The following is a 13,271-nucleotide window of genomic DNA, read 5'->3' as shown; positions in this document are numbered from 1 at the left end:
TCTGTGCCCCAGATGCCCTGGAAGATCTTTTTAACTCCTTTTCTCAGCGCAAGCTCCACGTGTGGAATACAGAACTGGTCTCTACTAAGCCACAATGCAGCGAGGGGCCGACCTCCCTACACACGAAGGGCCCGCACATGCGGAGCCTGCCAGGCTGGTGGGCCAACCTCGGGTCCCACACAGAGCGCTGGGCTCCTTTTCCCTCAGCCCCCAGGGAAAGAGCGAAGGAACTCTGTGGTGACTGAGGTTCGTCTCACGTGTCACCTCGTCAATTTCTCATTCTGATGATGAACCGTGGGCCCTGCTGGGGCAGGGGGGTAGGGGGGGTGGTGGTGTTCTCAGGCCTTAAGGACCCACTCAAGGATCAGAGCAAGGAGACCAGATGACCTGCAGGTGGGCTCTACAGGGCCAAGGTGGCCCAGGGGAGGCAGGCAGGACAGAAGGGGCTTCGATCACAGGTTCTCACCAAGTCACTCACTCCCTGCACGAGTTTTTTGATGCCTAAATCCTCAAAGCCTGGAGCTCAGCCCTGCCTCAGTTCTGTGGTGCAGGCCCCATGAGCCTGAATGTACCAAAGCTGGCAAAAAGGCACAGGCCAGCGGCTAGAGGCGGAGCCCTAGGGCCCGGACTCCTGTGGCTGGCTTTGGCAAGTGGCCACCTCTCGTGTCTCAGTTTTCTCACTGCTAAGACCAGGAAGATAATGGTACTGCATCATAAAGTCTGTACAAATTCTATGGAACGTTCCTTCTTAGGGTCTACCTGTGCCTGGCACACAGCTGCAGCAGAGAAAGGAAAGCTGCTGTTACCATTTGCCTGAAGGAAGGTCGAGCAAGGCCCAGTGGTAAGGAAGGAGGGAAGGGGAGGGAAGGAGGGGAGGGGAAGGGAAGGAGGGGAGGGGAGAGCCCTTTGCCAGCAATGGCAGAACCACTACAATCCAACCCCACCCCCGGACTAGCTCTAGGCTGAGTGCCACAGAAGCATCCATTCCAGCCCTACAGAGCCAGGGTGACGCTGGGGAACAGAGGCACCGAGGACCCAGCCACCTGCCTGAGACCGGAAGGGCCGGGAGCGGAGGGCCAGAACCACTTGCTGGCTCAGACCTGGGCAGAGGGCCTCACCTCGTCGTAGACACTCTCGATCTCATTGAGCAAGCTCTTGGAGCGGAGGGCCTTGGTGTCATTCTGTTTGAAGTTCACGGCCTGATGGTCCAGGGACTTGAGATATGCCTTCTCGTACTGCTCCCGCCAGATCTTGTTGAAGCCCTGCTGGGCCTCCCGCCACTCCTCCTCCTTGGCCTTCAGCCTGTGGGGTCAGAGGAGCTCAGCATGGGGACAACCAGGGGCACCCACCCGTCACCCCTGCGGGCAGCCTGACAGCCACCCACAGATCTAGCCGGGTGCATTCCTAACTCGGGACAGCCAGCCCCTGGCCTGGGCAGTGGGTTCTGTGCTGAACAAAAGAGGAAGGTGGGGAGCATAGGGCTCTGTAGAAGCAATGTGGCTGCTTTTATGGTTTTTCAAATATCGCTGCCCCAGCACCTCCTCCCTGTCCTGGCCCATGGCCCTGACCACGCTCTGGGTAGTTGCTAGGTTAACTACTGGGCTCTCTTGCTTGACTGCAAGCCCCAAGAGAAGGGGCTCTGTCAGCCTCGCTCAGCTCTGCAACCCAGGGCTGAGCACAGCATCTGGCCAAGGGCAGCCATTTAATTAATACCTGTTCACCAGGTCAGAAAGTTTTCCAAAATGTACTAGCATGTAAAAGGCAAGCGCTGCCATAGGACAATCCTATTTTGTGCTTTAAAATAGCTCCTTTTCTCGTTTTGATGATTATGTGCATGGTGGAAAGTTCTAGAAGGACACAATTATTCCAGTTGTGCTTTTCTCTCAAGAGTAGAACGGGGAAATGAAGAAAAAGGCTGGAAACCACAGTAAGCCAGCCTGGGGCCCCGCTCCTCCCCCCCCCCCCCCCCCCCCCCCGCATCACACTCTGGGGACAAAGAGCACTAATGGGCTCAGGGAACCTGCTTGCAGAGCAGGCGGGACAGCCAGAATCGGGAGGGCACCTTTTCAGGACGACTGGGACAGCAGTGACAGGGTTCTTCTTGAGGCTCTCGATGATCTCTGGAGCCTTGTCCCCATAAATACGGTGGATGGCACGGCGCTAGGATCACCTCCGACGTGCCCCCCAGACAGTCATCCAGCCGGAACTTCTCCTGGTCCTCAGGCGCCATCCGGGAAAGCTTCTTCTGCACACTTTCCAACACACGATCGTGGCCAGGTTGGTCTCCAGGACGACATCTAACTATGGAAAGGAAGGCAGGGGTGGGCTGTCGAGGGTGCGGGGGGCAGCGCAGCAGGGCCCCTAGGGACAGGCGTGGGTCAGCAGAAGCGATGCTTGGACAGAACTAATAAACCTCCACGTCTCTGAGGGAGGATGACGAAAACCAGGAAGCGGCAGCGCTGACGCAGCTCAGGGGCCTGGAGCACCGCACAGCGGGTCATGTGGCTGGGGCGCGACCCCGGCAATGGTGAGAGCCAGGTGCTCACGGAACAGGACTCGTGGGCCTCTTACCACCACGCGTGAACATCCCCGCGCTAGAACACGGGTGGACCCGTGAGAAGAGGGAAACAGTTCCCGGGCTGACCCACTTCGGGGGCATCACAGGCAATAAAAAGGAAGGACTCACTGCGTACGCAGCCCCCCCGCGTGACTCTCCAGGGGCACGTGCTGACGGGGAGCCAGTCCCCAAAGGTCACACCCTGGGTGATCCCCTTAGGAAAAAGTTGCCAGAGCTGGAAGCCAGGTCAGGGGTTGCCAGGGGTCAAGCACAGGGGGGGAAGGAGGCGGGTAGGGCCATAAACAGCAGCGCGACAGATCGCGGCGGTGGGCGGGAGCAGCGGAGTACCTCAGCGGTGGCGGGGAATACGGGAACCTCCACGGGGGAGACCCCACCCGGAGCTAAACACACGTGCCCACATATGCGTGTGCACACACACAAATACAAGTTCAACGGTGGGGATGGGAATGAGGCCTCCGGGTGGGCCAGTGTCAACCTCCTGGCTGTGACGCTGTGCCAGAGATTTTACAAGCGGCGACCACTGGGAGGAGGGCACCCGGATCGCTTGCTGCACGTAAATACACAACGATCTCAACAAGCATTTCAATGAAAAAAATTAGAGTTAATTAATTAAATTCAAATACGCATATATTTAAAATGAAAAGGAACGGTACCATTTCCTAACCAGCGGGAAGGCGGAGGGGGCAGAAAAAGGACACTTTCAGGTGCTGCCCCCTGCTGGAAAGCGCTGGAATCCCTGCTACTCGGAATGAGGGTGGGGAGGATCACCACGGACGCCTCCCAGGGTGGAGAGGGAGGAGGACAGACTAAAGCGCAGCTGGGGAGGAAGGCGCCACCCCGCGCCTCCCTGACCCCGGCCAGGACCCAGGGGTGCCAGCACACACACCTCGAAACGCTCGTCCTCACAGCGGTGCAGCTGCTCCTCGTAGGGGGTCTTCTTGGAACTGACGAAAGTGGAGTCCTCTGACCAGGAGGGGAAGGAGACCCAGGTGTCATTCAGCACCTGCACCGAGAGGAAACGCTGTGTGCCCAGTGCGGCAGGCCTCGGCGGCCAGGACGGTTTACTACGTCGTCCAGGGTAAAAGATAATGGAGACGAGAAATGGAATCCTAATTTCACAGGAAACCACTTTATCATACAAATGGCAACATTAATTTGAAAGTGAGTTTAAGACAAAACGTGACTTTGGTCAAGTAAACAAATCGTACTATTGCAGGGGTTGGCAAATGTTCTCTGTAAAGGGCCAGATACTAAACGTTTTAGGTTTGGCAGGCCATCCTGTCTGTCAGGACTATTCAACTCTGCCTCTGTCCTGCTAATGGCAGTCACAGGCGCTATGTAAATGAACGGGCATGTCTGTGTGCCAACAAAACTTTATTTACAAACACCGGCATGGGCCGGATTTTAGTTTACTGACTCCTGGGCTACATACCCTGAAATCCAGCAAGCACTCTTGAATTATGGAAACAGAGGAACACTCTTGTCTACTAACCCTGAAAAAGTACTCAATGATCAAGCTAAATGGAACATACCAAGCACAGCGAACCTGGGACAGAGCAGGCTGACGGCAGAAAGAAACGTTAAGTCTAAACGACAGAAGAACACGCCAAAGCCTACGCCAGCATCGTCTGTCCCACGGCTGCCAAAACTACCAGCAGAAGAAACCATCCTCTCAGTGCAGGCATTTTGTCTGGCCACACCCCAGCACCATCCATCATTCAGTATTTAGGGGGTCAACACTCAGTTCTTTTCTGTAAAGCATGGGGGTGATGGGTGTTACTGTGGCACTACCTCCTTGCAGATGGCCGTCCTCCCACTGCACTTGGGCTGCTGGTAGGTTTTGGGGAGCGCTCGGTAGCTGGATCCAATGCGTTTGCAAGACGCGTAGTCAATTTCCCGGCTGATTCCATCCCCGGATCTGTCGCTCATGGGCGGGGCGAATGACAGCTCCTTTACCCCCAGGAAGGACTTGAACTGTGCAAAGAGTTCTGGAAATTTCCTTCAGAAATAAAGACAAAGAGTAAGTTGGATTCCGGGGGGGGCGGGGGGGAGGCTTTCTGAGAGGGACCTGGAGATTTCAGAATGGCTTCGTGTAGACACCTGCTGAAGGTGGTCAGAGAGGAGTGGCAAGAGGCGGAACCAAGCACCAGATGTGTGCAATGCCCTCAAATGGTGAGTAAATCTCCCTCCCACCCCTTTGTCACCAGCCAGGTCCCGCCACTAACAGGAGAGCCTTGAAACATGCTGGAATAGACAACTTAGACTGGCAGAAGCTGGGGCTAGTGATGTTCTTTAAATTGTATTTATTTGAAAGAGAGCGAGAGAGAGAGAGAGCACGCCCGCACATGCACGGGGGAAGGGGCAGAGAGGGAGAGAATCTCCACACTGAGTGCGGAGCCCCACATGGGGCTCTATCTCACAAACCATGAGATCGTGACCTGAGCCAAAATCAAGAGTCGGATGCTTATCCCACTGAGCCACCCAGGCACCTCAGTGATGGTCTTTAACCGGAAGAGGTTGGGCATCAGGCCCGGGGTCGGTGAACTATTGGCAAGCTGTCCATGCCCGTCCTTGCAAATAAAGTTTTATTGGTACATCGTTGTGTCCATTGCTTAGTATGGTCTGTGGCTGCTTTTGCACAATGCCAGAGTTCCGTAGTGCCACCCTTGGCCCCAGACAGATAAAAGTCCGCCAACCCCTGCTCCAGAGCCTTCCTCCATGAAGGAGAAGCCTCCCCTAGGGCGATCCCTCCCAGGAAAGGATCCCTCCGCAGACAAGTTCACATGAGTCGTAACGTAATGGCTGTGCAATGGGAAGATCTGAACACAACTGGCCCCCGACGTCACCTGGATCTGTGATTAAATGAGTATGAAATCCTACCAAAAGGATAGTTACTTTGACAGGTGGCATGGTGACCTGGCTTCCGGCAGCTTCCTTCCTTCGTGACCCATGCCCTCCTCTCCTGAGACGGCCGTCCACTGTGCCCCAGCTGTAAGGACCCCATGCCAACTCAGCTCACAAGGAAAACACACAAGCGAATGGAAACACAGGGATGGAAAACATCCACAAAACCAGTGCAGAGGACAACGGAGGCTGCAGTCGGCATAAGCAGAAACTACGAACGCTCGGAAGGGGAAACGGTCACTCCGGCACACCCCACTCCGGCCCCGACTAAGGCTGTGCCATCACCAGGTGGCAGATCTCTGGGCCCCCGAGCATGGCTGCCTGTGGGTGTGCAAACCCACACCGAGGCTCACAACGCAAGAGAGGCCTTGTCGAGGTGAATGCTCGCCCAGCTGGGCCTCACATCAAGGCGAGCAGTCAGAGAGGCCTGCTGCCCCCACACCGCTCTCGGCACGTGGACATGGGAACAGCGGACCCCGACCCAACGCTGCCCACCTGCTCAGTACCTCAAATTTTGAGTTCCTTCATTCTTCTCCCTTAATCCCGCCGACAACTGCAGGAAGTAGGTTTGGCCATTTGGCGAACAAAGAAACTCTCGCTCCGCTGGTAGGAAGCAGAGGCCCACTTCGGACTGGGGGCTGGTGACGCGCCCAGCTGGGCAGGCCAAGGCCACGTGCGGCATTCCCCGCCCCGCACAGGCCTCCAGGGGCCCCTCACTCGTCACGGCACTTCGTCTTTCCAACAACAGCGCCCACTTCCCGGCCAGGAACCAGGCTCAGAGCACTGGATTCTGAGCTCACAGACACGCTTCCGTGGGAGTGAGCAGGCAGTCCAAGTCCATTTAAAAGCCAGGCACGGTATGGCCGAGGCAGTGTAAATGGCCACACCATCCTGCTCTGGGCCGTTTTTCAAAGTGTTACCACAGCTTTACCAGCCTGGGAAAGTTAACCCCAGCAAACGGGTCACCCTGACGTGGGTACCCTCTCTCAGAATCACCAAGGAAGCACCTCCTGACGACCCTAACTTGACCTTTGGGTATCCCAACCTACAGAGCCATGATCTCAGCACCGATTACAGAAAGAAACTGGAGACCAATGTCCGTTACAGACCCTGCTGAGAAAACCACAGTACATGCAAATAAGGGAACATTATGCAGTCGCTAAAAATGATCATGTACGCTCACGTCTGACACTGACCGCTGACACTGGCCAAGAAATACTGAATTAAAAAAAAAAAAGGGTGCTGTAGCCCAGCCTGACAGTATGATGCTACTTATGGGAAACAACGGCCACGCTCATAACCAGAGGGCAGAGCATGAATGAAGGGCCAGCTGCTGGGCTGGTCCACCCCAGACCCATCAGTCACCACGGCAAAGCTCTCTCTGAGGAGCTGGTCTCTGGGGAAAGTGAGAGGTATTCGTTCTGGGCCTCAGCTTCTCCATCTTTAAAATATACAGAAACACATCTAATGTGTCCGTGAGTCCATATGATGCTTAAAAAGAAAAAAAAAGAATTGGTCCCTAACTGGTCCCGATGAGACAAGAATGTGACTCATCACCCAGACACCACAATAAAGGGAGAAATCAAGCATCTACCCTGGGTCGCCAAAAGGTGGGAAATACTGTTGAGATTTTCTCTCTTGCAACCCCCAGCGAACATATAAATAAATGAATGAACCATAAAAAGAACTCGGACACCATCGCCTCCGGATAGACAGAGGGACGTGAGGGATGGGACCGTGAAGTTGCAGGTGGCAAAACCCACCCAAGGGGTGAGGGCGCCAACACCGAAACAGTAAGGACAAAAGGGGGAGGGACTCGCAGGACGAATCAGGAGACCAAACCCAGACAAAGGGGCAAGACTGAGCCGTGTGCTTGGTGGTTCCTGTGCCATCCATAGCGTAGGGAGGTGCTCACTCCCCAGTGATGCTTTTGAAGGGGTAGAGAGCATGATGGGATGGCACACGGAGGGGCTCCTGGGGGCCGGCCCAGGCCCACTTGTATCCTGGGTGGTGGGCACAAGGGGCTTTGCCTAAAAATGATTCATGACTCATGGAGTCCTCCGTCACATGGTTTCCTGGATCTGTGCTTTAAGTTTATACACTTTTTTAAAAATTAAAAACATTTTTTCGGGGCGCCTGGGTGGCTCAGTTGGTTAAGCGTCCAACTTCAGCTCAGGTCATGATCTCTTGGTCGTGAGTTCAAGCCCCGCATCGGGCTCTGTGCTGACAGCTCAGAGCCTGGAGCCTGCTTGGGATCCTGTGTCTCCTTCTCTCTCTCTGCCCCTCCCTTGCTCATGCTCTGTCTCCGTCTCAAAAAAAATTAAAAACATTTTTTAAATTCACAGTAAAGGGCTCAGGAGGCACTGGTCCCTGGGGACATCTTTAGCGCTAAGATACCGTGGGTCACGTATCACGTGCGCTCGCATGCTCCAGACACGACTTCAAAGGTCTTACGCGTCCAGCCCACTTGGAGGGCTCCAAGACCGTGCGGGACCTCTATAAATGGAGAACAGGCTCAGACTGGCTGGGACACTCGCCCGATGGGACAGAGCTGGTGAGGAGGCAAGAAAGCACACTGTGCACGAACTGGGCACATGCACTCACCTCCTAGAACATCTCTGCCCTCCAGCGGCCGCCCCGGCCCCAAGGGTCTGCCCACACCTGCAGCAGGGGGGGATGCTGGAAGCAGACCGCTGACCCGCTAACAGGGCTTCTCTCTGGACAGCCGGGATGCCGGGTGGCCCTTTCATCCTTCTTCGAAATTTCTGATTGGTAGTTTTTAAAAGCACGTAGCAAGTGAATCTCTAGGGGATTTACGCTGGGTGATGAAAACCCAATCACCCGAAAGTTACCTACGGTATAATTCCATTTATACACTTCTGTTGGGGAAGGTCTACAGGTGGAGTGTAGGTTAGGGGTTGCCAGGGGGTTGGGGCCGAGACTGGGGTGGCGTGTAGGAGGGACACGGGTGAGGGTATCAGAGGTCAACACGAGCACCCCTGTGGGTCTGAAGCCACTCCGCATCTTGACCGCGGCGGACACACGAGGCTTCCCAGGTGACGGAGCTGTATCAACACGCACGCGCACATACACTAGAAACAGGAAACCCTGAAGAGATGGGTGGACTGGGCGAGAGTCAACATCCTGGTTGTCACGTGACCACAGATGCCGCCACGGGCGAACAGCGCCCAGGACCTGTGTTCTTTCCTCCGACTGCAGCTCCACCTACGATCTCTATGACCCTTGCGATTGAAAACCAAATTAAAAAAAAAAAAAAAGGCTTCACTCTTTCTCGAAAGCGATGACCAACGGCAGGGTGGACGGAGTTTCCGGAAACACACCCGCGTGGGAAGCCCCGGGGAAGCGTCACTCACCCGAGAAACGGGCTGACGAGCTGGAGGAGCTCAGAGCCGGACACGAGCTCCTGGTTGAAGAGTGCGATGCAGCGAAGGAAGTTCTCGTAGACCTCCTGGCTCTTCAGCACCCTGCGAACCTGCGGGGAGAGGGGGTCAGGGGGCCCCGGAGGGCCAGGCCCCACCCTCACCCCTCCCCTCGCTCGGCTCAGACACCGCTCGGTGAGCGCAGAGTGACCAACACAGGCATGCTCTCGAGTGACGGCCGCGGGCCACAGGGCAATGCTCTGCGTGCAACTGATGACGTGGCGCGGACAGTGCGTGCACGGGGCCATCTCGCTGGCTCCTGCCACCGACCCCGATGGGGGAACCACGGGACCATCCTTGCTTTAGGAAAGCCATACAGCTCAGGAGGGGCGGACGTGCGTCCTCAAGCCTGCTGGGGCTCCGAGCCCTGCTGCCTCCTGCCCACGCCCCCTCTGCTGTGGAAGCTGGGTGCCGGCCCCTTCTCCCGGGCCGGGCCCAGCAGCTCCCCACCCTCCCAGCTCCCTTCCCTGGGGCTCCCATCCTGCACGTCCGAGCTGGGGGAGGCCGGCCTCGACGGCTCACCTTGTCAAAGAAGGAGAACTCCTGCAGCGTGCCATACTTGCCCACGGCAGCGATGGACAGGTCTTTGGTACCTTCGGAGTTTCATTTTCTTCTGTGGAGAGAAATCCCGCGCCGTGAAGGCTCCGTTCATCTTTGTCAGAGTTGCCACATCGGCAACATTGAGCTCTCCGACAGCAACCGTCATGAGGTGCCGGGGGAGGTCTGCCCCGGACCCCTGTGGAGGAATTCTCAGGACCACCCACCTCAGCCTCCGTGGCCTGGCAAAGGGTGACGGTCACAACCGCCCTGCCCACAATCTGGGATCTAAATCTCGGCAGTTTAGGGCTCTCGACGAGAGGCGGGAGCATCACAAAATTGGAACGGCAAGGGAGACGTGCCCCTGGACACAGTATCAGAACCCTCTCCCCTGCCTGTTTTGTCCCGTGGGCTGTGATGGTGGGGGCAAGGGGACGGGAAGAGGACAGGATGATCCAATCTCTTGGATCAGCCCGGGTTTAAAAAAAAAAAAAAAAAAAATTGTTTTTAATTTATTTTGAGAGAGAGCACACGTGGGGAAGGAACAGACAGAGAATCCCAAGCGGGCTCTGCGCAGTCAACGTGGAGCCCCACACGGGGCTCAAACCCATGAACCGTGAGATCCTGACCTGAGCCGAAATCAAGAGTTGGGCGCTTAACCGACTGAGCCACCCAGATGCCCCAAGAAGCTTGGGTTTTAAATCTCTGTGAAGACTTCTGTCTCTAAACTGGACTTAGACCAGAACTTAGCTGCACTCTTGAGGCGTTGCGGACCCTACAAAATCATCTCCCAATGCTGGGGATATGTCCAGAGGACACAGAAGCCAGCTTGAAGGGGCCCCGCTGGCCATATCTGAGACAGTTTAGATGCCAAGATAAACAATGAAAATCATGGGTTATAACTCAGGGTCCATGCTGGTATAGGTAACCTGATAAATGGGGATGAAGAAAAAGCTCTTCCTTACAGTAGAAACCCAACTAGTAAATGCACAAAATGTGATGGAATTAGAAAATCGCCATCACCGGTAATGAGTGCGACAGGAGCTGGATCTCAGCCTCTCTCACCTCTCAGCGGGCTTCTTGTGCAGTGACCGACCTGCGTAACCGCACAAGGTGGCCCTGCCTATGAAAGAGCCATTATGGCGAAAAGGAGCAGACTGAGCAGTACATCCTATTTCCACCGGAAAAGGTAACACTCCTCATACCAATCCTGTGAGCCAGGGGTAACAGGGTAAACAGCCACCTTAGGAGTGAGCTGACATCCTAAGGTCCCACAGCTGATGAATTCCAGTCAGACCAGGGTCCATTCCCAGGGCCTGCTGCTCGGAGCCTCTGCATATTGCTCCCGAGGTCATCTATTCCCGAGGACCAGGCTGCCGGGTGCCCACATGTGTGGGTCACCTGTGTGCACAGCTGACGGTTACCTTGGCTGGTGCAGACACCGGACGGAGGAGCGAGGGCCGAGAGCGCTTTTTGCTGTGTTCCAGATTCTTCTCATGCTCACTCTTCTGGACGCTGTTCATTTCGCATGGTCCATTTCCCGTGAACTAAAAACACAAACACAGGAGGCGATTAGTGCTGGGCCCTTCGGGGCTGGCTCTTGGCGGGTCTGAGTGCGTGGAACCACCTTTGGCTCGGCCCACGGCCCCAGTGAATGCCGCCTGCCACAGGCGAGGGGCCCCGTCTGCAGGCAAGACGACTCCAGCCTCGAGATGCTCACGTTTACTAGGGGAGAGACCGTGCACCCGAATCATCGTAATCTTAACATGGTGAAGGTGCAGGAAAGGCCAGGATGGATGAGGGTCCTGACAGGTGCAGGAGGGCACAGCAGGGAGACACCAGAGTTGGGCGCACCCAACAGACCACTGACAACGGGGATGTGACTGCATGTCTGAGTGCCCCATAGAAAGGAAGAGCATTTCAGGCGGGGGACACTGGCACGCACCAGCCTCGGCAGTAAGAGGAAGCAGCTAGCGGCTACCAGGGCACCTGCGGGGGAGGGATGAGGGGGGCGGGGGCTTCCAGCCGAGTTCTGTATTCTTCTCTACGAGTGAGAAAACACGTCTTGAGGAGAGTCAGCGCGCAGCCCAGGGGCTCGTCACCGGTCCTCCCAGGTCCTACGCTTCATAGACAGGGATGCTCCTCACAAGTGGGGTGTCTACAGGGTGTCGGCCATATTTACGAAAAATAGTTCCGGAAGAACGGTTCAGGATTTGCATCTATGTGCACGTGGCGGAGAGCGGAGCAGACGCTGGGAGGCAGACAGGCCGCAAGGTTTTCTGCAAGATGCGTGCTGGGCCAGAGAGGCACCCCGCAGTCACCCCACCACGTCCCAGGTCCCGCCCCGCCACCGAACCTGGGACGTGGAGACACGACCTGAAGGGAGGAGTACTCTTGGCCCGAAGTGTGGGCTGGGTGAGCAAGGTGTGATGTAGCCAAACAAAATAGCCAGGAACTATCAGATACCAGTGAACTCTGTGTCCGTGTCCTCTGTGTCCCTGCTGGGGACAGGTGTACCTGGTACATTCTTACATGAACAAGAAAAAAAAAAAATGTAGGGGCAGAATTAACAAGCGGATGTTTAGTTTTTATCAGAGAATAAACATTCGTTTGCACGTGTGTAGGAAACTTCTAGAAAGATAATGTAAGACATTTGCGAGTACGTACCTCTGAAGAGAATGACTTAGAAACTGAGACAGGGAAGGGGAAGTTCACTGATGTTCTAATTAATGCTTGGTTTTCTCATGAACACGTGTGATTTTTACCATAATAATTATACCGATCGTATTAAAGACCCATCATTTAATTACAGGCAAAACTTGGCCCTTAGGGGATTGAGTACACTTCTCTGGAGAACAGTTTTCTAGAGATTCAAAGCTACTCGAAAGAACCATCTTCAACCGCTATTTCTTGTTGTAGATGCCAGAACAGGTGCAAGCACCGATTCCTAAAGGAGGCGGCCGGGTGACGCCGTGATGTGCCGAGTGGGACCAGGGGCCTGATAGGGAAACCCACCGCTCACCCAGCCAGGCTTCCCCAGCCAGAAGACAAGCTCAGTATTATCGAGTTTCTCTAATACTTCATTCAGACAGTTCTTACTTTTTAGTTATGTGTGCCCAACCACGAACGTGTGAGCCGGACGGACCCCCAAAGACACTTTGGCCAGGGGCTGACCTATTACCCATGCTGGACCTGTTTTTGCCAACAAAGTTTTACTGGCACATAGCCACGCCCACTGGTTTACAGAGCATCCAAAGCTGCTTTCCAGCCATAATGACAGAGCCGAGTCTTTGCGACAGAGACCCACTGGCCTGCAAAGCCTAAGACACTTACTATCTGGCTCTTCATAAAACGTTTGTTGGGGCACCTGGGTGGCTCAGTGGGTTAAGCACCGGACTCTCAGGTCATGATCTCAGGGTTTGTGGGATCGAGCCCCACGTTGGGCTCTGTGCTGACAGCACGGAGCCTGCTTGGGAGTTTTTCTCTCTCCCCCCCTCTCTCTCTGCCCCTCCTCTGCTCCTGCTTTCTCTCTCTCAAAATAAACAAACATTAAAAAAAAAAAGTTTGTTGACCCCTCTTAGGCCAATTGGTCACATTTAATTAGCACAGTATCGAATTTCATCTTTGGTTTCTTTTTCCTGCAGTCTTAATGGAAATTCAAAAACTAACATAAAGGATGGTGAATAAAAGATCAAATTATACAACAGATTGTATGTGGGTGCTTTTAATAGTTTAAAAAAAGTTCATTCAATCTGTTAAAATGTACAAGACGCTCTGATCAATAAACACAAAAAAACCCTCTGCTGAATTGA

General features: G+C 54.8%; 1 protein-coding gene across 1 annotated transcript in view; it reads right to left on the bottom strand.

Annotated features, from left to right (window-relative positions):
- SIN3B (SIN3 transcription regulator family member B) overlaps positions 1-13,271 on the bottom strand; it is a 37,108-nt gene that overhangs the window by 9,087 nt on the left and 14,750 nt on the right. Inside the window, 10 exon segments of the mRNA XM_019416218.2 lie at positions 1,119-1,302; positions 2,063-2,160; positions 2,162-2,268; positions 2,271-2,301; positions 3,465-3,581; positions 4,370-4,577; positions 8,857-8,975; positions 9,445-9,516; positions 9,518-9,535; positions 10,884-11,006. Of these exon segments, the coding sequence (XP_019271763.2) occupies positions 1,119-1,302; positions 2,063-2,160; positions 2,162-2,268; positions 2,271-2,301; positions 3,465-3,581; positions 4,370-4,577; positions 8,857-8,975; positions 9,445-9,516; positions 9,518-9,535; positions 10,884-11,006 (1,077 nt within the window).

Source organism: Panthera pardus, unplaced genomic scaffold (genome assembly GCF_024362965.1).
Source record: "Panthera pardus isolate Hobbes unplaced genomic scaffold, ASM2436296v1 HiC_scaffold_8, whole genome shotgun sequence".
NCBI lineage: Eukaryota > Metazoa > Chordata > Mammalia > Carnivora > Felidae > Panthera > Panthera pardus.
This window is presented reverse-complemented; position numbering and strand designations above follow the sequence as displayed.